Source organism: Schistocerca piceifrons, chromosome 7 (genome assembly GCF_021461385.2).
Source record: "Schistocerca piceifrons isolate TAMUIC-IGC-003096 chromosome 7, iqSchPice1.1, whole genome shotgun sequence".
In the NCBI taxonomy this organism is placed as follows: Eukaryota; Metazoa; Arthropoda; class Insecta; order Orthoptera; family Acrididae; genus Schistocerca; species Schistocerca piceifrons.
Window position 1 is genome coordinate 583,856,035 of NC_060144.1, and position 26,237 is coordinate 583,882,271.

General features: G+C 41.6%; 1 protein-coding gene across 1 annotated transcript in view; it reads right to left on the reverse strand.

The window, feature by feature from the left end:
• The window catches only part of LOC124804992 (neurobeachin), a 1,009,542-nt gene that overhangs the window by 965,251 nt on the left and 18,054 nt on the right, over nt 1–26,237 (reverse strand). Inside the window, exons 2-7 of the mRNA XM_047265386.1 lie at nt 18,458–18,558; nt 12,668–12,763; nt 7,606–7,727; nt 4,679–4,805; nt 4,477–4,596; nt 4,233–4,379 (exon numbers count right to left, since the gene is read on the reverse strand). Coding sequence (XP_047121342.1) covers nt 4,233–4,379; nt 4,477–4,596; nt 4,679–4,805; nt 7,606–7,727; nt 12,668–12,763; nt 18,458–18,544 — 699 coding nt within the window. The 5' untranslated portion in view covers nt 18,545–18,558. The remainder of the gene's footprint in view (nt 1–4,232; nt 4,380–4,476; nt 4,597–4,678; nt 4,806–7,605; nt 7,728–12,667; nt 12,764–18,457; nt 18,559–26,237) is intronic.

Sequence of the window (26,237 nt, forward strand, 5' to 3'; positions counted from 1 at the left end):
TCAATTGTTCCCTTATGCTCTCCCTGAAACACTCTACAACCTCTGGTTCTTTCAATTTATCCAGGTCCCATCTCCTTAAATTCCCGCCTTTTTGCACTTTCTTCAGTTTCAATCTGCAGTTCATAATCAATAGATTGTGGTCAGAATCCACATCTGCCCCTGGAAATGTCTTACAATTTAAAACCTGGTTCCTAAATCTCTGTCTTACCATTATGTAATCTATCTGATACCTTTTAGTATCTCCAGGATTCTTCCAGGTATACAACCTTCTTTCATGATTCTTGAACCAAGTGTTAGCTATGATTAAGTTATGCTCTGTGCAAAATTCTACAAGGCGGCTTCCTCTTTCATTTCTTCCCCCCAATCCATATTCACCTACTATGTTTCCTTCTCTCCCTTTTCCTACTGACGAATTCCAGTCACCCATGACTATTAAATTTTCGTCTCCCTTCACTACCTGAATAATTTCTTTTATCTCATCATACATTTCATCAATTTCTTCATCATCTGCAGAGCTAGTTGGCATATAAACTTGTACTACTGTAGTAGGCATGGGCTTTGTGTCTATCTTGGCCACAATAATGCGTTCACTATGCTGTTTGTAGTAGCTTACCCGCACTCCTATTTTTTTATTCATTATTAAACCTACTCCTGCATTACCCCTATTTGATTTTGTATTTATAACCCTATAATCACCTGACCAAAAGTCTTGTTCCTCCTGCCACCGAACTTCACTAATTCCCACTATATCTAACTTTAACCTATCCATTTCTCTTTTTAAATTTTCTAACCTACCTGCCCGATTATGGGATCTGACATTCCACGCTCTGATCCGTAGAATGCCAGTTTTCTTTCTCCTGATAACGACGTCCTCTTGAGTAGTCCACGCTCGGAGATCCGAATGGGGGACTATTTTACCTCCGGAATATTTTACCCAAGAGGACGCCATCATCATTTAATCATACAGTAAAGCTGCATGTCCTCGGGAAAAATTACGGCTGTAGTTTCCCCTTGCTTTCAGCCGTTCGCAGTACCAGCACAGCAAGGCCGTTTTGGTTAATGTTACAAGGCCAGATCAGTCAATCATCCAGACTGTTGCCCCTGCAACTACTGAAAAGGCTGCTGCCCCTCTTCAGGAACCACATGTTTGTCTGGCCTCTCAACAGATACCCCTCCGTTGTGGTTGCACCTACGTTACGGCCATCTGTATCGCTGAGGCATGCAAGCCTCCCCACCAACGGCAAGGTCCATGGTTCATGGGGGGAGGATGTATTACTGGTATCACTAATTAAAAAGATGAATGGCCTCTGTATCTCCATGTCTGTCAATGTTGCTAACTACTATACCATTAGCCTATCACCACTATGCTCAGTAGTGCTCCATACATATGTGCAGCTGCTACATATTTTCTCCAGTTGGGAACAAAAAGTCTTCAATCTTGACATTCAACTGCAACTGATTAGAGGATCAGACTAAGTCGTATATGTTGTGCTGCCACCTACAAATTCCTCTTCCCGACATCTTGAAACCCACGATGTTAGATCTTTGTAGTGTTCGCAGAAACTGAGTTGCATTTTGATGCCCATTTCAGCGAACTGTGAGGGTGTAGTAATATTTCTGGATGTATTTACTTGTTGGTGATCTTGGCTTGATCATCTTAAAATAGCTCGCATTCTTTGACAGTGAGTAGATGGTGGCGAATTTATGCTTTGAGGTACTGAACTGGCATGTTCTGCCTCAGAGAATTATTTAATACTATCCAACCTACCAATGCTGCAAATTTTGATAAACAACTTCATTCAAGGAGAACACAAGCTTGAACATTGCCCATTCATTGTCCCCAATAATGGCATATGCTGTAGTATACAGTGACTGTAGAAGGATACAAGAAGACTTCAACAGTGTTTCTATTTAATTTTAAGAATGACACTTGCACTAAATGTAGAAAACTGTAAGTTATTGTAAACAACTAGAAAAAACAATCCTGTAATTTTTGAATACAGTATAGTGGTTTTGCTGCTTAACACAGTTTAGAAAATTTAGAGAATAGGCACTTGCAGCTGACCACAGAAAAGTTCTACAGCTGCCAATGTACATTTCACATAAGAACTGCAAAGACAACATAAGAGAAATTAGGATTCATAGGAGGCATACAGATAGTAGTTTTTCCCTCACTCCATTTGTGAGTGGAATAGGAAAGGATATGATAGCAGTGGTACGTGGTACCCTTTGCCATACACCATATAGTGGCTTGCAGAATATGTATGTAGATGTAGGTATAATAGCATTATATATTGAAATTAATGATTAATGAGACTAGCACCACATTTCAGTACACTGGTAAATAGTTTCTTTCTTCATAAATGGACAAAGCACGGGTTCTGACGCGCAAAACAAAAATGGAAACACTTTTATCAAAAAAGCTATTTCCAACAAGTGTTGAAAATCATAAAAGCAAGAGCACATGAGAAAAAATGTATGCAGAGAAAATAATTTTCTATGCTTATCAATGAAAAAAAATTAATAAAAAATGAAATCAAGTGTATGATAATCAGAAAACAGAAAAAGCTACAGTCTTGAGGAAAAGCAACTGGAAACTTTTACTTATCTGTAACTGTATATAAAACATGCGAACCTGTATAAAGATTAAAACGTGTCAACCAAAATTCTCAGTCATCCTTTCATAGTGAACAAATATTTACGTAAGTAAGATAGTGTTAGGGCAATAGAGAGAAGCCAGTGACAAAATTTTAACACAACATCAATGGAGTGTAACTAATAAAGCATTTCAGTTGCACAACAGGACATTCTCTTGAGTAATTTTTTTTTTTAATCATGGATTTCACAATGGCCATGTAATGATTTTTTAACTGTACTTCTTTTACATATGTTTCAATACTGAACTACCTTGGTTCTTGAGGTTAATGAGAAAGTTAATTCATTCAGATGATACATGGGTTTTACAAGTAAGTAAGGATCATCATGATTTAATGCACTATTGAAAACATAATTGTTAAGGGCAGAACAGAAGCTCTTATTGAGAAATGATTTCAATGGAAATGTCATTTTCAAAGGAACCTTTCCAGATTTGTATTTACTGATTTATGTAAACAACTGAAATCTCAAATGTGAGTGAGCAAACCAGGATTTCAGTCCTGGTCATTGTGAATAGAAGAACAGAGCGTTTGCCACTGTGTCATTTTGTTTGGCATAGTCTTTAAATAAGCCTTACTTGATAAAAAGTGAAAGAATAACATTTACTGTTTAAAAAAAACCATGCCTAGCTCCAAAGTGTCAATTAAGAAAGCCCAATTAAAAAGTTTAAAATATTTAGTTACCAATTCTATTACTTTCATCCAAGTATCAAAGAGAGGAAAGTATGATAACTTCATTAGAGTATTCAAAGGTCTTTTATACCAACAGCCACAGACACAAAAGATAGCAGAAAATTCAACAACATTATAAAAATTACCTCATTACTACATAGTTTGTAACAAATTACAATGATAAGTGCAATGATAATTATCATTTATTTCTAATGCCAGAATTACAAAGACTTCTTTGCAAGTATGAAGAGATGGTAAGGGGTATGGGTCACAGTCGCCCCAAAATACCACAAATACATTAGATGTAACTGTGCTCCGTTCAATTTGGCAACAGCTGTCTTTAGAATTCTGAAATCTTACAACCTCACATACGGTCTTTCCTGTCTGTTGTTACATATACATGAAGTTACAAAACACTGAACAGACTTTTAGAAGGTCTCAAACATATGCATGCTCTGAGATATTCACTGTGAGGTGATATTTATGTGCCATAGTAAAAAGAGGCTATTCTCATGAGTAACAACTGTCCACAAGAATAAAATACACAAGACAGAGAAATATTTCTCACTTTATTGTAAAGTTACTGGCAAAAAAATACAACACTGACTAACAGAGTAGCAACATTTTATTTAAAAAGCATATTAGAGTTACAGTTCTCTTTAAAATATATAACATTTAACCAAATAACACATTAAATTAATGAAATATCTATGAAGTGCCACTAAATGAAAATACAACTGTTGGTCTAATAAATTTTAAAATGCAATATCATATGCAATATTCTAATAGTAACAAAAAATAACACCCATTCAAAAAATTAAGTAAACTGTCAATTTGCTAATGAATGCTATTTGCTTAACATACAACTAGAAAATTACAAAAGATAGAATAAATTGATGCACTCACTTTGTAGCCAGGGCCAAGTCTGTGCATAGCACATATCTGATGTGTCGTTAATGCTTCACTAAACAGATAAATTGCTGACATCTGGCCACAAAAGACTCTTTCTTCATCCAGTTCTGGAGTAGCACCAATATAACACTTGTCAAATGGCTGTAAGAAAAAAATAAAATTTCTGATAAACTACACACACACACACACATTAAATCTGTACACTTGTACCGATGCAACAAGAGAAAATGAAACTTACATCATTTGTTGAAACAAACCACGCCATCTCTGTACTGGAAGCTAACTGTCCATTAACAAGGCATTTTATTTCACTTTTTGTCCATCTATTGTATATATACACAATAGCAATCATATACCACTGTGAACGGCAAAAAAGCTTCATTACTAAAAATTTTAAGCAGTATTTCTACAATATAAAATGTACATGGAACTGGACTTACCTTTCTAGGTTGAAACTCATATTTTACACAGTGCTGGAAACCTTTCCCTTTCACCTTCATAGACGTCAGCACTAAACAGTTTCCAACAAAATGTGCCGAGTATCCAACTCCCTTGCTTGTTTTGAAACTAAAAGGCAATGGAAATAAGGAGAAAGTTTATTTTTTTCAATAATAAACCACTATTAGTGGAAAATCCACAGAGCAGAAGGGGACGTATGAACCAGTTATTGCATAGTAAAGTTTCTCTTTAACCACATATCAGTTTTGTTATTGTTACAGTCTGTAACATTCAAACAGCAACACCATAATTTCCTTGCAACTGTTGCTGCAGCATGAAAGGTACCTCAACTAGTTTCCACATTATTACGTTTTTTAAAGATCAGTGATGCATAAAAAAAAAGAACAGATATTTTAAAGCAGATAACAGTATAGGGGAAAAAGGTAATCTGATTAAATACTCTAGTATTGCCACAGTCTTTCAGAACAAACATACAAACTGACAGCATTTAACATATATTATTTCACCTAAAAATGCTCTTTACCTTTCTGTGAAGTTCTCAGAGATACAATAATGTGAATCTCTCTTAAGACAGTGGGAGATAACAACAGATTTCATTTTCCAATTAATCTTTGATGTATAATTCAAGGACTTTATAGACAATTGATACACAAAGAAAGTGAAAATAATCACAGTATTCATTATGTGGAATCACTTGTCTTCAAATTCAGATCACATGCCAGACTTATAACAGTATTCAAATGAAATCTGCTCAGTGTGTCTACTTTTGCCTTGCACATAAGGTGACACCACGTAACTGCGGGTATGGTTGTGCCATCTATTGGTAGAGAGACTGACGTGTGCACACTGTTTGATGTTGCATAGCACGAGTGTGGTTTCACACTGAAGAGAAGGTGGTCACAGAAGTTATTGTCCGCTACCGAACATGCAGTCACATATGAAAGAACAAGGAGGAATTCAATTTTTGGCGGCGGAGGGAGTAGGAGGCTGTGAAATGTATTGACAGATTAAGGCTGTCCACGGTAAGTACAGTCAGCATTGTTGAAAGTGTCGTGCAGTGGCGCAAATGATTCCTTGAGAGGCGCGAATCACTGGAAGACGATAATCGTCATGGACAGGCTCATACTGTCATCACACCGGAAATGGTTGCGGAAGTGAATGCTCTAGTCTTGGACAACCACAGGATCACCATGGTCGAGATCCATCGGTTACTGGGTATTCGCACGGACACCACCCACACCACAATGCATCAACACTTGACCTTTAAAAAAAATCTTTGCACTGTGGGTTTCCCACCAAGTGACCGCCTCACAGCACAGTACTCGAATGGCACTGTCTTTGAGTTATCTGCAATGTTCTAATAAGGAGGAACACAGCTTTCTGTTGCGTATTGTCACAGGCGACGAAACATGGTGTCACCATTTTGAACCAGAAAACAAATGTCAGAGCAAGCAGTGGAAACATGCGGCTTCACCACCTCCAAAGAAAGGCTGTGCACACCAGTTCTACTAATTGACCAAAAGGGCCCACTGCTTGTCGATTCCCGGAAAGCGGAACCACCATCAATGCCCAGTGTTATCAAACCAATTTACAGAATCTTAGACCAGCCATCAAGTCGAAACGCCAAGGAATGTTGTGCAATGGCATTATCCTCCCACGATAATGCCTGCCCACACACTGCCAATGTGATGAAGGCGACATTGAAGCAGTTTCACTGTAAAATGCTGGAACATCCACTGTACAGTTGTGACCTTTCACAGTGTGACTTTCAAGTGTTTGAACCGCTAAAATAAGCTATTCGCGGACATCAATTCACAACAGACGATGAAGTGTGAGACTGGGTCCAGGTCAGGATACGACAGCAGCCTACTAGTTTCTTCAAGGAAAGAATCAACCGGTTAGTGTCGAAATGGGACAAATGTGCCAACAGTTTTGGTGACTATTTTTGTGTATATGTACTGTACATAACTACATTTTTTGAGTTAGTAAAATCGTTACCATTACTTTACACTAGTGAACGGGTTTCATTTGAATGGCCCTTATATATAATGTCTTATAGCAACATTGAATCTACCACTTTATCCTGAAAATATTTGGTCATTTCATCTTATTTAAGTTCATTCTTTGTAATATGTAATTGTTGATAATGATTCTCATCCTGATCTCTGAATTAACCAACCAATTACTTTTTCACCCCTTTCTCTCTTTCCAGTGTATGTATCCTGGAGTATCTCCTCACTTTATGTCTATGGAATAAACAGTACATCTGATCTAATAATTGACATCCTGGACATAGCACAACAGTTTCACCTACTGATCAACATTCATATTAAAGAACTGTTCAGTTATTAGATTAAATACAATGTTTGTTGAACAGATCAGCAGTTAGGAGATTCTCAAACAAGTGGAACATGTCAGAAAAATAAACACACACACACACAAATAAAAAATAAAAAAGTACTTGGGACATATTAGTGTGACTCAGCTCTGTCAACCTACATAGGTCACAAAATGTAAGATAACAATTAAGTTTATGTTTTGACAGTGTTGAAATTTTATAGGCACTATAACTTAAAACAATTGAAGTGGACAACAACAAAACAAATTACATAATCTACCTGCAGATTGTATTACATGACAACCTTTCTGCCACAGGTCTAGGACTAACACACTGTTTTAAGTTCTTGCAAACACTCAGAAAATATTTAGTGTGACCTTTCTTCAATGAAATCATTTTTCTTTTTATTAACAAGTTTGATGAAAAGCAAAAGCCTACAGTTTATTGGCATAAAAAGTAAATTTATGTAAAAAAAATTACAATAGTTTCAGTATTTAGAGATAGTAAAATAAAAGAAAGAAGAAGGGCAAATTGTAGTTTAATGTAAAATGTGAAAAAGTAAAGACATACCAGTACAAATATGGCTTTTCCCTCTCAATATTTACAGAGTTAATGGGATCTAAACGGAACCAGGTTGTGAAAGTAAAACCATTTTCATACGGCCACCTTGCAAGGGGAGGCAAAACGATGGCCTGAAAAAGGAAAAAAAAATATATTATGTGTTACTATACCATTTCTTACAAAGTAAACTGTATCATATAACTCAAGTGTATTACTGTTGTTGACAGAGAGAAAAGTGAGTGAGTGAGTGAGTGTGTGTGTGTGTGTGTGTGTGTGTGTGTGTGTGTGTGTGAGTGAATGAGAGAGAGAGAGTGAGAGAGAGAGAGAGAGAGAGAGAGAGAGTTAGACATCTACATCTACATCTATACTCCGCGAGCCACCTTACGGTGTGTGGCGGAGGGTACTTATTGTACCACTATCTGATCCCCCCTTCCCTGTTCCATTCACGAATTGTGCGTGGGAAGAACAACTGCTTGTAAGTCTCCGTATTTGCTCTAATTTCTCGGATCTTTTCGTTGTGATCATTACGCGAGATATATGTGGGCGGTAGTAATATGTTGCCCATCTCTTCCCGGCATGTGCTCTCTCGTAATTTCGATAATAAACCTCTCCGTATTGCGTAACGCCTTTCTTGAAGTGTCCGCCACTGGAGCTTGTTCAGCATCTCCGTAACGCTCTCGCGCTGACTAAATGTCCCCATGACGAATCGCGCTGCTTTTCACTGGATCATGTCTATCTCTTCTATTAATCCAACCTGGTAAGGGTCCCACACTGATGAGCAATACTCAAGAATCGGACGAACAAGCGTTTTGTAAGCTACTTCTTTCGTCGATGAGTCACATTTTCTTAGAATTCTTCCTATGAATCTCAACCTGGCGCCTGCTTTTCCCACTATTTGTTTTATGTGATCATTCCACTTCAGATCGCTCCGGATAGTAACTCCTAAGTATTTTACGGTCGTTATCGCTTCCAATGATTTACCACCTATGGCATAATCGTACTGGAATGGATTTCTGCCCCTATGTATGCGCATTATATTACATTTATCTACGTTTAGGGAAAGCTGCCAGCTGTCGCACCATGCATTAATCCTCTGCAGGTCCTCCTGGAGTACGTACGAGTCTTCTGATGTTGCTACTTTCTTGTAGACAACCGTGTCATCTGCAAATAGCCTCACGGAGCTACCGATGTTGTCAACTAAGTCATTTATGTATATTGTAAACAATAAAGGTCCTATCACGCTTCCCTGCGGTACTCCCGAAATTACCTCTACATCTGCAGATTTTGAACCGTTAAGAATGAAATGTTGTGTTCTTTCTTCTAGGAACTCCTGAATCCAATCACAAACCTGGTCCGATATTCCGTAAGCTCGTATATTTTTCACTAAACGTAAGTGCGGAACCGTATCAAATGCCTTCCTGAAGTCCAGGAATACGGCATCAATCTGCTCGCCAGTGTCTACGGCACTGTGAATTTCTTGGGCAAATAGGGCGAGCTGAGTTTCACATGATCTCTGTTTGCGGAATCCATGTTGGTTATGATGAAGGAGATTTGTATTATCTAAGAACGTCATAATACGAGAACACAAAACATGTTCCATTATTCTACAACAGATTGACGTAAGCGAAATAGGCCTATAATTATTCGCATCTGATTTATGACCCTTCTTGAAAATGGGAACGACCTGCGCTTTCTTCCAGTCGCTAGGTACTTTACGTTCTTCCAGCGATCTACGATAAATTGCTGATAGAAAGTGGGCAAGTTCTTTAGCATAATCACTGTAGAATCTTAAGGGTATCTCGTCTGGTCCGGATGCTTTTCCGCTACTAAGTGATAGCAGTTGTTTTTCAATTCCGATATCGTTTATTTCAATATTTTCCATTTTGGCGTCCGTGCGACGGCTGAAGTCAGGGACCGTGTTACGATTTTCCGCAGTGAAACAGTTTCGGAACACTGAATTCAGTATTTCTGCCTTTCTTCGGTCGTCCTCTGTTTCGGTGCCATCGTGGTCAACGAGTGACTGAATAGGGGATTTAGATCCGCTTACCGATTTTACATATGACCAAAACTTTTTAGGGTTCTTGTTTAGATTGTTTGCCAATGTTTTATGTTCGAATTCGTTGAATGCTTCTCTCATTGCTCTCTTTACGCTCTTTTTCGCTTCGTTCAGCTTTTCCTTATCAGCTATGATTCGACTACTCTTAAACCTATGATGAAGCTTTCTTTGTTTCCGTAGTACCTTTCGTACATGATTGTTATACCACGGTGGATCTTTCCCCTCGCTTTGGACCTTAGTCGGTACGAACTTATCTAAGACGTACTGGACGATCGTTTCTGAATTTTTTGCATTTTTGTTCCACATCCTCTTCCTCAGAAATGAACGTTTGATGGTGGTCGCTCAGATATTCTGCGATTTGTGCCCTATCACTCTTGTTAAGCAAATATATTTTCCTTCCTTTCTTGGCATTTCTTATTACACTTGTAGTCATTGATGCAACCACTGACTTATGATCACTGATACCCTCTTCTACATTCACGGAGTCGAAAAGTTCCGGTCTATTTGTTGCTATGAGGTCTAAAACGTTTGCTTCACGAGTTGGTTCTCTAACTATCTGCTCGAAGTAATTCTCGGACAAGGCAGTCAGGATAATGTCACAAGAGTCTCTGTCCCTGGCTCCAGTTCTGATTGTGTGACTATCCCATTCTATACCTGGTAGATTGAAGTCTCCCCCTATTACAATAGTATGATCACGAAACTTCTTCACGACGTTCTGCAGGTTCTCTCTGAGGCGCTCAACTACTACGGTTGCTGATGCAGGTGGTCTATAGAAGCATCCGACTATCATATCTGACCCACCTTTGATACTTAACTTAACCCAGATTATTTCACATTCGCATTCGCTAATAACTTCACTGGATATTATTGAATTCTTTACTGCTATAAATACTCCTCCACCATTGGCGTTTATCTTATCCTTGCGGTATATATTCCATTCTGTGTCTAGGATTTCGTTACTGTTCACTTCCGGTTTTAACCAACTTTCCGTTCCTAATACTATATGCGCACTATTTCCTTCAATAAGAGATACTAATTCAGGAACCTTGCCCTGGATACTCCTGCAGTTTACCAATATTACGTTAACTTTTCCTGTTTTTGGTCTCTGAGGACGGACGTTCTTTATCAACGATGATAATGTCCTCTCTGGTAAGCCGTCAGGTATTTTATCGTTTCGCCCAAGGGGGGGTCCCTCTAACCTAAAAAACCCCCGTGTGCACGCCACACGTACTCTGCTACCCTAGTAGCTGCTTCCGGTGTGTAGTGCACGCCTGACCTGTCTAGGGGGGCCCTACAGTTCTCCACCCAATAACGGAGGTCGATGAATTTGCAACCATTATAGTCGCAGAGTCGTCTGAGCCTCTGGTTTAGACCCTCCACACGGCTCCAAACCAGAGGACCGCGATCGACTCTGGGCACTATGCTGCAGATATTAAGCTCAGCTTGCACTCCGCGTGCGATGCTGGTTGTCTTCACCAAATCAGCCAGCCGCCGGAAGGAACCAAGGATGGCCTCAGAACCCAAGCGGCAGGCGTCATTCGTTCCGACATGTGCTACTATCTGCAGCCGGTCACACCCAGTGCGTTCAATAGCTGCCGGAAGGGCCTCCTCCACATTACGGACGAGACCCCCCGGCAAGCACACCGAGTGCACACTGGCATTCTTCCCCGACCTACCCGCTATTTTCCTGAGGGGCTCCATAACCCGCCTAACGTTGGAGCTCCCTATAACTAATAGGCCCGCCCTCTGTGACTGTCGGGACCTTGCCGGAGAATCGGCCACTGGCCCAACAGGCGAGGCATCCTGTGGTGGCTCGGAAACGATGTCATCACCACTAGGAAGCACCCCGTACCTGTTGGAAAGGGGTAAGGCAGCTGCCACGCGGCCAGATCCCACCTTCGCCTTTCGGCCAGGCACGCGCGAGCCCACCACTGTCCGCCATTCACCCTGGAGTGATGGCTGACCGGTAAGATGCTCACTGCCGGAAGACGCAGCGACATCAGGGGTTCCATGTGATTCCAAGGCCACCGAAGTAGGCATAGGTCTCACCACAGTTGCCCCAACGCCACTACGAGCCGACGCCTGCGCCTCGAGCTCGATGAGCCTAACAGACAAAGCCTCCACCTGCCCCCGAAGAGTGGCCAATTCTCCTTGCGTCCGCTCACAACAACCACAGTCCCTACACATGACTATGTTTACCCTACTCTATACGGTGACAAATTCCCAAGATAATCTTCTGATGAGCTACTCTGATAATCAAGAAACACTCACTGAAATACGAGACGCGAAAACTACGCTAGGTTTTCCCAGAAAAACTATTTAAAAGCTAAGCGCAGCAAATAAGTACAAAAACGCTTTATACAAACAGTACTCGCTGCTGCTGGTGCTCTCGCTCTGGCTGTCACAAGACAACTGCTGATTCAAGTGACTAGTGGCTAACGGCCGCGAAACAAACAAAAGACGGTTTTAGGGCGCTTTCTGTTCTAAACGATCAAGAAAACACTAAGAAATCTAACACGAAAACTACGTAAAGTTTTATCAAGAACTGTTAGTTACTATGCAGAGCAGATAAACACAAATAGAATCCCTTCCTTAGTGGATGGTCGTAAACAAAATGCAAAATAAACGCTTTATACAAACAGTACTCGCTGCTGCTGGTGCTCTCGCTCTGGCTGTCACAAGACAAGAATAGTAGAAAATGAGCTAGAGCTCAAAAGCCAAAGTGACTTTACAATCTTTTAACTCTGGTTCACTGCCATGCTACATCCAATGGCTGGTGAGTGGTTGTCTGTACTCATTTTGCACTTTTTATTGTTATGTCTAGTCTTCAATTTTCATTACCACACACTTACAAAATAGCTATGGCAACCTGCAGTAATATGTATCAGCAGATAAATAAATATTTGTTGTTGCAACCATCTGTGTGTTTTATAATAAGTATGACATATGTGAATACATTTTACGACTCTCAAGATTTTCTGAAATTGTTTTATGTATGTATGTATGAATACTCACAGAGCCTTTTCGGCCAGGGAAACTGAAGAACACATCTGGCCCATTCCTTTGAGGCATCTGACGCAGAACATTTAGGAGTTTTGGTGAATGCCTTGGCTGAAATATTATTAAAAAAAAGAAAAAAAGAAAGAAAGATATTACTTAGTCAAATACAAACCACTATTACATAGCCATTGAAATCAATACTACTGGTCTTTAAACAAAAATTCATCTGAGAACACGTTATACTAATGGCACCATTACCAAAATATTGTGACACAATAATCACATTACTGTGCTGCTCACCAGACAAGGATTGGTGAGTGGGGGAAAGAGAGCTTGGGGCAGGGAGGTGGCACTGATTAGGGCATACAAGGTAGGAATCAGAAAATACAGGTATAAGTGCATTTATGGTGTCGGCAGTTTTTCCGCTGCTTCATATAGTTGGTAACTTTTTTCATTGTGAATGGTGAGAAGCAACTACGACAAATGGATGAATGATGAGTAGAATACTTAGGCAAGATGGCGGAAACAATGAAAAAACAGTACTTGATAAATGCCATCGCATGTTGTAAATGAAATTATGTGGCAGCATAGTGGAATGTGTAGTGCAGAATATTGCCACATAAAACAGGATATTCCATAAAATTTAAATTGTACTCTCAGGTTCCTGCATAACCACAAGGTCAGGGATCGGGGCATTTCAAAAATCCCCCTCAATGTTTTCAAAATGATCACTGGGCTACGCTACAGGTCAGTCAGTCACCACAGCTAGTTTTCCTTTAGTCATATTCACTGGTTTCACCAACTCTCAGTCAGACTGTAACATTTCATCCTAACCTGTATCTCGAGCTATGCAACATATCACTCAGTTATCACAGACAGTTTTCCGCCTAGCTAGGGTTGCCATCCATCCTGATATGTCGGAACCATTACTCTTATAGACCTTCTTGTCCCGACATCTCGACAAGATCCAATTTTGTCCCGATTTTGCAAAATACTGTTACGAGCTGGGCTCTAGTACTGAAGTAACGCCATCTGTTACACAACATTTACATGAAGCCACAGTTTTATTTATGGCAACAAGTTTATGTTGGCAAGGTAGTCTCACAGATGGCGTTGCACGTTGCGTATCCTTTATCGATAATGCAACCACCTTACTAGATCTAACGGCATCATACGAGAAAATACAAGACTTCTCCAGCACGATGGAGCTGGAACTATTTACGCAGCGCCACGTGGTGGAAGAATCGCGCAGTTCCCATTTGAATAGCGACTGATATGATGATTCTTTCTAAACGTAACACGAACAACGAGTGCAAGCTAGTAATGTTTGAAATGTTTGTTTTCAGGAATATATGCATCTGAAGAGCTTATTAGGAACTAAGCGTGACTCGGGAAAATGGAAGTCTAAACACTCTGTGGAAGAAAAGTGGCTTACTACACTACTGGCCATTAAAATTGCTACACCAAGAAGAAATGCAGATGATAAACGGGTATTCATTGGACAAATATATTATACTAGAACTGACATGTGATTACATTTTCACGCAATTTGGGTGCACAGATCCTGAGAAATCAGAACCCAGAACAACCACCTCTGGCCGTAATAACGGCCTTGATACGCCTGGGCATTGAGTCAAACACAGCTTGGATGGCGTGTACAGGTACAGCTGCCCATACAGCTTCAACACAATATCACAGTTCATCAAGAGTAGTGACTGGCGTATTGTGACGAGCCAGTTGCTCGGCCACCATTGACCAGACGTTTTCATTTGGTGAGGGAGCTGGAGAATGTGTTGGTCAGGGCAGCAGTCGAACATTTTCTGTATCCAGAAAAGCCCCTACAGGACCTGCAACATGCGGTCGTGCATCATCCTGCTGAAATGCAGGGTTTCGCAGGGATCGAATGAAGGGTAGAGCCACGGGTCGTAACACGTCTGAAATGTAACGTCCACTGTTCAAAGTGCCATCAATGCGAACAAGAGGTGACCGAGACGTGTAACCAATGGAACCCCATACCATCACGCCGGGTTATACGCCAGTATGGCGATAACGAATACACGCTTCCAAAATGCGTTCACCGCAATTTCGCCAAACACGGATGCGACCATCATGATGATGTAAACAGAACCTGGATTCATCCGAAAATATGACGTTTTGCCATTCGTGCACCCAGGTTCGTCGTTGAGTACACCATCGCAGGCGCTCCTGTCTGCGATGCAGCGTAAAGGGTAACCGCAGCCATGGTCTACGAGCTGATAGTCCATGCTGCTGGAAACGTCGTCGAACTGTTCGTGCAGATGGTTGTTGTCTTGCAAACGTCCCCATCTGTTGACTCAGGGATCGAGACGTGGTTGCACGATCCGTTACAGCCACGAGGATAAGATACCTGTCATCTCGACTCCTAGTGATACGAGGCCGTTGGGATCCAGCACGGCGTTCCGTACTACCCTCCTGAACCCACCGATTCCATATTCTGCTAACAGTCATTGGATCTCGACCAACGCGAGCAGCAATGTCGCGATACGATAAACCGCAATCGCGATAGGCTACAATCCGACCTTTATCGAAGTCGGAAACGTGATGGTACGCATTTCTCCTCCTTACACGAGGCATCACAACAACGTTTCACTAGGCGACGACAGTGAACTGCTGTTTGTGTATGAGAAATCGGTTGGAAACTTTCCTCATGTCAGCACGTTGTAGGTGTCGCCACCGGCGCCAACCTTGTGTGAATGTTCTGAAAAGTTAATCATTTGCATATCACAGCATCTTCTTCCTGTCGGTTAAATTTCGCGTCTGTAGCACGTCATCTTCGTGGTGTAACAATTTTAATAGCCAGTAGTGTATCTTAAGGAAAACGAAAATCCTGAACGTCAATGCCAACTGCTAAAATTATGAGAGTATTTGTTTTCTATTCCCGCATACAACTTCACCGTGGAAAGGGTATTCTCGCTGATGCCGGCCCAGTGGACTGACGAAAGAACTCCACTGCTGCCAGGGACTGTGGAATCTATGTTACAGTAATGACTTGCATGAAGTTCTATAGATATGTAGACTTGCTGAAAAAGATGAAGTCTTCCGAAAAAAATGATGTACTAACTGCTTCTACCGCAAGAAGTACCATATAATTGTGTTCTAAATAAAAATAATTGTAGTGAATAAATTTTTTATTTAATTTCTACACCCCCACAGCAGTGTGTCTCGACGAGGTCCCCGCTAAATACGGCAACCCTACTCCTGGCATATTCTTTGGCTTCGCCAGCTCACAACGGCACTTTTGTTGTTGCGGTCTTCAGTCTAGAGACTGGTTTGATGCAGCTCTCCATGCTACTCTATCCTGTGCAAGCTGCTTCATCTCCCAGTACCTACTGCAACCTTGATCCTTCTGAATCTGTTTAGAGTATTCATCTCTTGGTCTCCCTCTTCGATTTTTACATTCCACGCTGCCCTCCAATACCAAATTAGTGATCCCTTGATGCCTCAGAATATGTCCGACCAACCGATTCCTTCTTTTAGTCAAGTTGTGCCACAAATTTCTCTTCTCCCCAATTCTATTCAATACCTCCTCATTAGTTATGTGATCTACCCATCTAATCTTCAGCATTCTTCTGTAGCACCACGTTTCAAAAGCTTCTATTCTCGTCTTGTCTAAACTATTTATCGTCCACGTTTCAATTCCATATATGGCTACACTCCATACAAATACTTTCAGAAACGACTTCCTGACACTTAAATCTAAATCTTCAGGAACATTTTCTTGCCATTGCCAGTCTACATTTTATATCCTCTCTACTTCGACCATCATCAGTTATTTTGCTGCCCAAATAGCAAAACTCATCTACTACTTTAAGTTTCTCATTTCCTAATCTAATTCCCTCAGCATCACCCGATTTAATCCGACTACATTCCATTATTCTCGTTTTGCTTTTGTTGATGTTCATCTTATACCCTCCTTTCAAGATACTGTCCATTCCGTTCAGCTGCTCTTCCAAAACCTTTGCTGTCTCTGACAGAATTACAATGTCATCGAGGAGCCTCAAAGTTTTTATTTCTTTTGCATGGAGTTTAATTCCTACTCCTACCCTACTACGGGGCTATGACACTGAAATACGCTACAATATCTCAAGAAATCCTATCACATTCAGAGAAACACACAATACAGGAAATACATACGAAAACCAGCAACCAACGTTACAGTCTATAACAGCCAGGTCAATAAAAGCAATGAACTCTCCTGCCTAAGTAAGTCAATTCAAGATTCTCATTGCCTTTGTATACTACCACCCGACTGGCAACGATCAACAGGAACGAATCGCCAACAGTGGAAGAGCTGCCGACACGGTAAGCACCTAAGTAAGCATCACAGTCACAGTAGCAAGTAAGCATCACAGTCACAGTAGCACGGCCACCACACATGGTCACCAGTGGTCGCCTCGTAACGTCGGCCGACAGGTTGCTCACAGTGCGTCCGGTCTCTTTCTTCCGTTTTCGGCGCAGGGTAAGGAGGTTACGTAAGATTATAAACTACTCGACCGAGAAGGTTAGAATGTATTTTAACCTCCTTGGGCAAGACGGATGCCGCAATGCTTCTGCGACTGCAGATAAGTGCTGCATTTAGGCTGTGTTATTAAACGAATGAACTATATGGATTGGGAAAAGAACGTGGAGAGTACTGTACACTTTCTTCAGTTATTGAAAGAACCAGACAAGTTTTACGAGCATATGTAAGACGAAGAGGGAAACAATTACATACGTGGTGGCATTGAAAAGCAAGATTACAGCACCTTGTACAACTTCAGATAAATTCAGCAAAATAAACATGATATGTGAATTAATCTTCAACGACTGTCGTTCGGCACACGTGTGAAAGATAAACTTGAGTTTCAGAATAGGAAACTGTGAACAGCTAAAGCACAGAGAAATGGAAACTCATATACCACATTTGCAAACTAATTCATGTAACAATTGCCATCCTACTGGCATAAAAACGCCAGTAAATAATAGTAATAACAACAATAATCCGTAGACAGCAAATGCTCGCTCCCACACAACCGAAAAAAGTAACTGTAAGTGTAAGATACGACACCCTTCTCACTTGAATAAATTAGTTTTTGAGGTTATAATTTACGCCTGAAATTTCCGATAAAGATTTTGCCTACTCGTTGTTCCCTATTAAGCTGCGATTTCATTCCACATATTCCAAGCTATATCCCGAATGTAATTATTTTTCATCCTCAGAATGCCGCAAACTACTACTTCTCGCACCAAACTTATCACTTTCTCAGAGGCTGTACTTCGTGTTTGAGAACAGTGCTCGATTCGACCGAAGAAAACAACCTGATTTGAATTTCACTGACCGACGTCTGCAGTCTGTACGTTCGGGCGATGTGATCGGCTGCGATGTGACCCCGCAGCTATCTGCGCACTAACTTTAAAACATCCATCGGTAGAATTCATCAGTGTTCGGAAACTTGTGGCTTAGTTGGGTGAACGGGATACCACGGATGGTTGGTTTGTAGGGTTTGTGGAAGAACTGCTGAACAGATTAGCAAGCAAGCAAGTTCATCCAGATAACAACAGGAAGAAAAGGTCAGTCATAATATTGCTGACATATTTCATGAGAGTAGGTGTTCCATTAATCAGTTATAAACAAGAATACACCAACACGACAGTCGATAACAACCAACGAAGTCAGAGCCTTCAATGCATGGATTCAATTTTGCGGGTCAGATTTGAACCCTTCAGCGTCACAGATATATTCATTTTTGATCACTTTCTCACATGACATAGATCAATTCAGCTTACCCATTTTCCGTTCACAGCCTTCATTGCACCAAACAGCAGCTTCAGTTCTTTAACAGTAATACTGTAACTGGCCAGTACGCCCAACATTTCAATCAGGAGATCTGCAATCAAAAAACAATCAATTAGTCTACTACTTGTGACTTTTTACTGCTTTCCTGAGTAGCGACTCTTGTTTGCAGTAAATTAAATCCCACAAAAATTGTTTCTGAGAAAGTTTTCAATGAATTATGATAATAAAAAGATGTGAAGAAATAAAAGTTCAGTTATGTTCCTGTGTATAGAAAATGAAAATAGTAATTATGAAGACACCATTATCATCATCTCAGTGCACACTGAATAGTTAAAGACCAGTGGAATTCGCTCACATTTCGTTTTAATATACAAGATGATTCAGCTGCCCCGAACGCTGTCGTTTTATGCAACCTGCAACGTTATGTTTGGCCTTCATAAGCCACGCACAAGATTTTCATTTTCTCTCGCCCTCTACACGCAAACTATTAGTCCTAAACACAAAAAAATGAGCAGGACCTTTTTGTAGGAAATATAATGGAGTTCAGTTTTTTATTGGATACCTTTTCGCTGGGGACAACGGTTTTCGACTTATTCGAGGAAACGTACAAAAGTGTCCTTCAAACACAAGTCCACCCCCACACTCATCCTTCACCAGTCAGTGTTTCTGGTATGCGGCACTCCCTCCTACCACCGAAAAAAATTTCCGGCCACACGAGCTATTCCCAGAATTCGAATTTTTTTTTTGTCTCTATTGTGTGGGCTGTTACTCCATGAGCATGGTCGGCTACCGTTCTTAACACTAGTAATTTAAACGTGCCTGTGAGGGTAATTATGCTAAAATTAATTACGCTCACACTTCAACCCAAACTTAACCCTTACAAGTACAGTAGTTTCGTAGTCAGAAGGCCTAAAGAATAAAACGACGTAATTGTTTTATTTTATGCTTTTAAAATTCACAAAATATTTGGGTGAAATTTACACAAATGCCAATTTTACAATTTGTAAGTGCTCGACTAAGCAGTTGCTGGAATAAAACCTCTTAATGAAGACCAAAAAATGTAGAATGTGGGAAATAATTTGTGCAGTCACAGTGGTAGGAGAGAGTGCAATGAACAACCTACTAGAAGTACTGGCCAATGGGGGCCGAGTGTGGAAGTATGGGTGCATTCGAAGGTCTCTTTTGTACGGTTTTCTCGAATAATTCGAAAACTATGGCTATAACTAAAACGTTCACCAGTACTAAATTTAACTACATTAAGTTTCCTACAAAAAGATTTTGTTCATCTTTTCTGCAGGACTAACGAGCGAGAGAATATGAAAATCTCGCGCCCAGCAGTTAATATTGTGGGTTGTACAAAACGACAACGGTAGGGGCAGCTGAGTCACCCTCTACATACACACTGACGAAAAAAAATCACAACACCAAAAAATAATTAATGTAGAATAATGAAACTGCGGGAATAGATTCGTCCACGTAATATACGTAAGTGATCAATATTGCAAGATCACAGGTTAATGAACACACGAGACAAGCCATTGCAAATGTGAAATGTTGGTACATTAATAACCGGTGTAACCGCCAGAATGTTGAATGCAACCAGGCGTAAGTGCACGCATTTTGTTGTACGGGTGCCGGATGTCAGTTTGTGGGCTGCACTTCCATGTCTGTCGCACTTGGTCGGACAGTATAGGGACGGCTAATGCTGTTCGTGGATGACGCTGGAGTTATCGTCAGACGAAGTCCCATATATGCTCGATTGGAGACCGATCTGGTGATGGAGCAGGCCGAGGCAATATGTCGACACTTTGGGTAGAGCATGTTGGGTTAGAACAATGGTATGTGGGCGGGCGGTATCGTGAGAAAAAACTCCTGGAATGCTGCTCACGAATGGCAGCACGACAGAACAAATCACCAGACTGACGTACAGTTTTGCAGTCAGGGTGCGTGGGATAACCACAAGAGTGCTCCTGCTGTCATACGAAACTGTGCCCCAGACCGCAAGCAGCTATTCACCTTCTAACCAACACGCGACCATCACCGGCACTGACCAGAACCTGCTTTCATTAGAAAACACAACAGACCTCCAGTCCTCCACCCTGCCTCCAATGAGCTCTCGCTTGACGCCACGTCAGTCCCATACGGCGGTTGCTTGGGGTCAGTGGAACACACTCTACAAGGCGTCTGGCTCGGAGCTGTCCGTGAAGTAAGCGATTTGTAACAGTTCGTTGTGTCGCTGTGGTGCCAACTGCTCTCAGACTGCTGCTGCAGATGAAGTTCGATGCACCAGAGTCATACGCCCAACACGATGATCTTCCCTTTCGGTAGCTGCACGTGGCTGCCCGGAGCCCGGTACTTCTGCGAGCGTATGTTCTCCTGACTACCGCTGCCAACAATCATGTACAGTGGCTACATTACTGCCAAGTCTTGCAGCAGTATCACAGAAGGAACATCCAGCTTCTCGTAGCCCAATTACATGACCTCGTTGAAATTCGGTGAAGTGTGATAGTGACGTCTTTGTCGCCTTGAAGACATTCTTGCTGTTGGTCAACTCACCACATCCAATCTCAAAGGTAGCTACCGCTCACTACCGCTACATCATGTGTTTAAAGCAAACCCTATTTGCATGCTCATAGTGGCGCTACTAGCACTACTCTCATGCGACCAGCACGAAATCTGAATAGATATCATCTTTCAGATACAGAAACTCGCCTATCTTCTTTCGTTTATGTTGCACGACCCCTCGTTGGTGCTGTCATTCCTCTTTTCCTTCAGTGTATATTTTTTAACAAGTTATGGTTCCCCACAAAAGACTACGACGAGGTTCTGATAAGCGGTGTTTTTCCATGAACACTACGTGACTCGCTGTGGCCAAATCATGTGTAAACAGACATTCTTGAGACGCCTTATGTTGGCAAAAGAAGTGGAAACTGAGAGAGCAGAGTGTAATCAGAAACAGAAAGTGTTACCTCAATGTAGATCAGTGAAATAAACATTATAGTTAAAAAAGAACATATGCGAGATAACGAACAATACTTTTTGCGGGGATTCATCAGCGAATTTCAAGAAAAGGAACAATTATAATAAATGTATAGATACCTGCGTTGACTGTTAATCTTGAAAATGTAATGAAAACTAACTATCTCTCTCTCTCTCTCTCTCTCTCTCTCTCTCTCTCTCTCTCTCTCTCTCCCTCCTCTATCTGTCATTATTATGAAAGAGTTACGTAATTATGGTAATAATTGTGTTTTTTTAATTTGGGAGTATTTTAATGGTGGTTTCTTATTTCATACCTAATCCTTCCCTGTAATGTTTGTACAGTGCAGAAAGTTGTGCGGAAAAGCGCTTTTGGAATTATTTTCTGTCATACTCTTGGTGACATTTTTTAAAAAACGAACAGGCACTAGTCAGAAAGATAAAATTAATCGGGTAAGATAGTATTACATAGGGACAGTACTGTTTTTCTTCTTGTGAAAATGAATAAAGCAGCCTTCCACATTCCACACTGGGGGTAAAGGATCGGTTTGTGTGCAGTACATCGTTAACTGGCAAACTTTTCTTTTTGTATTCCCAGTCAAAGCGGAACATGAAGGAGCCAACGAAACATACACTTTTTTGCTACTCGACTTTGTCTTAACGTGACATTCTGGCCTCGAGCCGGGCCACAAATCTGAAACCGCAGACTCTAGTCTCGCAATATTATCAAACCATCAAACGCTCGATTCTTTAAAGAACTGAATCCCCCATGCAGAAAACAGCTTCAGCCGTCTTATTACTTCACAAATAAGTTAAACGTGTTATATATTTGCCTCGAAGCGTGTAAGCGAAGGAGACTTTAGGAAAGGTTTGAAATTACGCTTAAAATCTGTTCGAAGACGTTAAGTGCTCTCATTATGAAACAATAGATGAGTATAGTCTGTGAAGCTGCACTCCATTTTAAGCAAAACCAATTTATTAACGGATCTTAATGCTTACTAAGCCATACCTCCTGAACTACTGTATACATCGCACAATGATATAATTTTGCACGTACATTCAGTGACTTACGTGAAACCCGTATCAAAAGCGCGTTGTGAATAGGGTAGGTAGTAAAGAAGTTGCTCAAATTTGACTACATGAACAGCGAAAATATAGTAAGCGATACATTTTTTTCCTTTCATCATATTGTGGGCATGTCAGCTAGAAGAAGTTTCATAAATATTTGAAATTATGTGTATAGTTTACTGGAAGTCGGGAAGTGCGCTAATTCTCAAATACTGGATGAACGAAATACGGGTTCTTGCGCGTCGTCAGTTATGACATCTCAAAACATACGAGAAAGTTTCTAACTGTAATACTTGCCTTGTTGTATTACACTTTTAAAATAATATTATACCCTTTAATGAGTAGATTACGACAGCATTACAAATTTTTAAAAATTACGCAGAATACTGAAGATCGAATTTATGTTGCCCCTACACTGCAACCGCTATCGGGTCCCAGGATAGTGTTTAGTAATATACACCATGGAATACAATTAGCGGTTCACTTTTTCGAAACCCTGTCATTGGTGTCATTGGCTCCTAGTGCGACGCGAGGTTTGAAATTGGGCTCAAAGGTGCTTAAAACCTTCCTCTGAAACGGTGTGAAACTGTGGCCCCATGCGACATTACCCTCTGTCTCGGCGACAGAAAGATCAGAGCGCAGAAGCTCACCTGAGCTGTAAGGTGGCATCCAGTTTCACAACAATTCTGCCCAGTGCCACCGTGGACGTGTTACACGATGGGAAGGTTGCATATCACCTCCTCACCACATGTCACCCCTTCTTTCGATGCCCCTATGATGGATGCCAGGACCGCAGCACCCAACTTTGAAATCACGCGAAACTTTTTTTAAATTTTTGGTTGACCTAGGAAAACACTCAGAAGCGCTCAGAAGCGACACGAAAAGGCCTCAGGAAGTGGCACACAGGTCGTCAACGAAACCAGCCCTGCCCTCGGAGAGTTGATTCCCAGACATTTCGCGGTCGAAAACTACAGTCTGCAGTGCACACAGGTCGTCAACGAAACCAGCCCTGCCCTCGGAGAGTTGATTCCCAGACATTTCGCGGTCGAAAATTACAGTCTGCAGTGCAATGTGCAGAGCGACGTTCTTGACACCCCCAGAAGATTTAACCCTTTTCTAAGGACACGTAGAGCTGCAGCCCCACTGAACGAGATCTGATCCCTTTGGAGTGTAGTGCGATTGTCTATACAGTTTGGAGCTACTAGGGACCGTTCGAAACCATTCGACGAAATTTGAATGTGATCCGAAGCAGCAAAGGGCGTTTAAGCTTCTTCAGTCCTCCCGCTTCGCGCCCTCCTCTGGCACGATCACGGGGTAGTGCGGGATTAATACGTGCGTAAATAAACCGGCAAACGCTCCCTCTAAAGAAAACCTAGTTCGGCGACACCCGTGCATCTCTGTTGAGCACTTTCAAAATGTCCCTGCAACAGAGTCACCAATGGTTACGTGCCGCAGGGATGTGCAACCGTTTCGACTCCGCTTAGGTTTCGCATACACCGAGAAGGTGCCAGTTCAGCGACGTAGCGCCGCCCAGCTGTGTTGTGTCGACATCGTTGCCCGTCACACCAGCGCCTCGGAATCAGTGAATGGCTGTCTCCGTATACGGACGTTTTTAAAGTGCCCAACAAAGGTGAGAGGGTGGCATCGAGGTTGTTGCCGAACTGAGTGTGTTAGAGGGACCCTTTGCCATTCTATTCATTCACGCGTGCGTCAATGTCGCATCCTCTCACATCCCGTCGGTGATCACGCCACAGGATGGCGCGAAACAGGAGGACTGAGAGAACATATGTTTCCTTTGCTGCTTCGGATCACGTTCCAATTTCGCCGAATGGTTTTGAAAGGTCTCTAGTGGTTCTACCTTGTATAACAGAGGAAAATTTACGGTAGGTACACTCCAAAGAGGTCAGATCATGTTCAGCAGAGTTGCAGCCCCACGGTGACCTGAGAGAAGGGGTGAATCGTCCAGGGCGTCAACAGTAGCTGAGGTTGTCAAAGAAGTATTTCTATTGCTCTTCACACTGCTAGCTGTTGTTTTCGGCATCGGAATGTGTGGGAATCAACGCCCCAAGGGAAGCAGTGGTTTCATTCATGCCCTTCGTGCCACTCGACGAGGCTTCTTCGTGTCTTTTCTGAGCGGCGGTGCCTCTGAAATGTTTTCCTCTGCCACCTATAAGAAAACCACTGCTCTAACCTCCAATGCACAGGCGTCTAGAGATGGGGTGAAACGTTCGGGGCACATGAGGTATTAGTTTTATATGGCCTGAAGATATACCTCCAGGGTATGAAACCGGTCGTCATACACGGGAGAGCACTATAAACAGCTAAGGCGGATTTGAACTTTCACTCAGTTTAATATAGATTATTTTACCATCTCTGATATTAAATTATTTGATTGTCCGTAACATTATGTACAGTAAAAAATTGACAGGAAAATCACTCAATCGGTGCAGACTTGTTGGTGTAAGTATTACCTTGTCCAGCAACTACATGCACTAATAACGTAATTCCAAAGATGCGGATTGAATGTGTTATCTTGTTCGAAAATTTTCGTGTGTTTGCCCACCTTTATGAGCAGGAATCGACTCAGCTGGTGCACAGTGCCATAACCAGAGGATGTCCCCCTACCCCTCCTCCCCTCCCTCACCACACTCCAGAAAGAAATCGGTGGCAAAAAGACTCACTCTGTGCTGGAGGGGAAGGACCTCATGACACGAAATGCAAATCATGGTCAGTAATATATTAATGCATATTCTTTATTTAATCTGTTTGTGGGAGAGATGGCTCCCCCACCTGGGTAGAGCTCACGTCTGCACCCCTAACCCATGCTTCCAACAACGCAATAACTGTAAGCACCGAGCAATGGAATGAAGTTCGTTATAGTAGCCGCCATCTGGAGTCCACTGCACGCATGTGTCTGTCATCCAGGCGCCGCCATGGAGTTCAAAAACCGCCCAATGACCTAATTATAGATCAAGATTCTAAATACCACCGACCACAGACTCGAGTCAACCTCCTTTGATCTTGCAGCCTCAAATAAAGCATTAGGTGGAGACATTCTTTTAATAGGGAAACTCCCGACTCGCTTCCTGTCTGTCTCTCTCAACAGGTTACTTCCTGTTTGTGTGTGAACCAATGTCTTCAAACACACAGACGGAGGTTTTCATCTCTCCTCAGAATGCTGTGTTCATATTGTCTAATGCTGGGGAGAAATTTGACAAAGAATCCTAAGATTTTTTGCTCTTACATAAAGTAAGTAAGCGAATCGAAATCATCTATTCAGTCGCTCATGATCATACTGGCATCGAAATTTAGCATGACAGAGAAGATCGAAATACCGAATTCGGTCTACCGACATTGCTACGCCGCGTAGATCTGTTCCCCTTCTAGCAGCAATTTCTTGTGGGTTGTTGGAGGTTGTGGATTGTTGGAGCAATTCAAGATACCAAGCAACAGGAAAGCAGGTAATTCTCATTTCAAAGAAAGGTCGTCAGACATACGTATATCATTTTAGGCCTACACTGCTGACGTCAGTCTGTGGCATAATTATGGGACATGTTTTATAGTTATGGACTAAGACGTTTTAGAAAAATGAGAAACTCTTCTATAAAAATTAACATGGAATCTGTACGTGGAGACCTTGCGATTGAGGAACTGAGCTCACCCTGTCCGTCCATGAAATCCGGAGCGCCGTTGACAAAGCAGTCATGTTGCTGTCGTGTTCCTTGG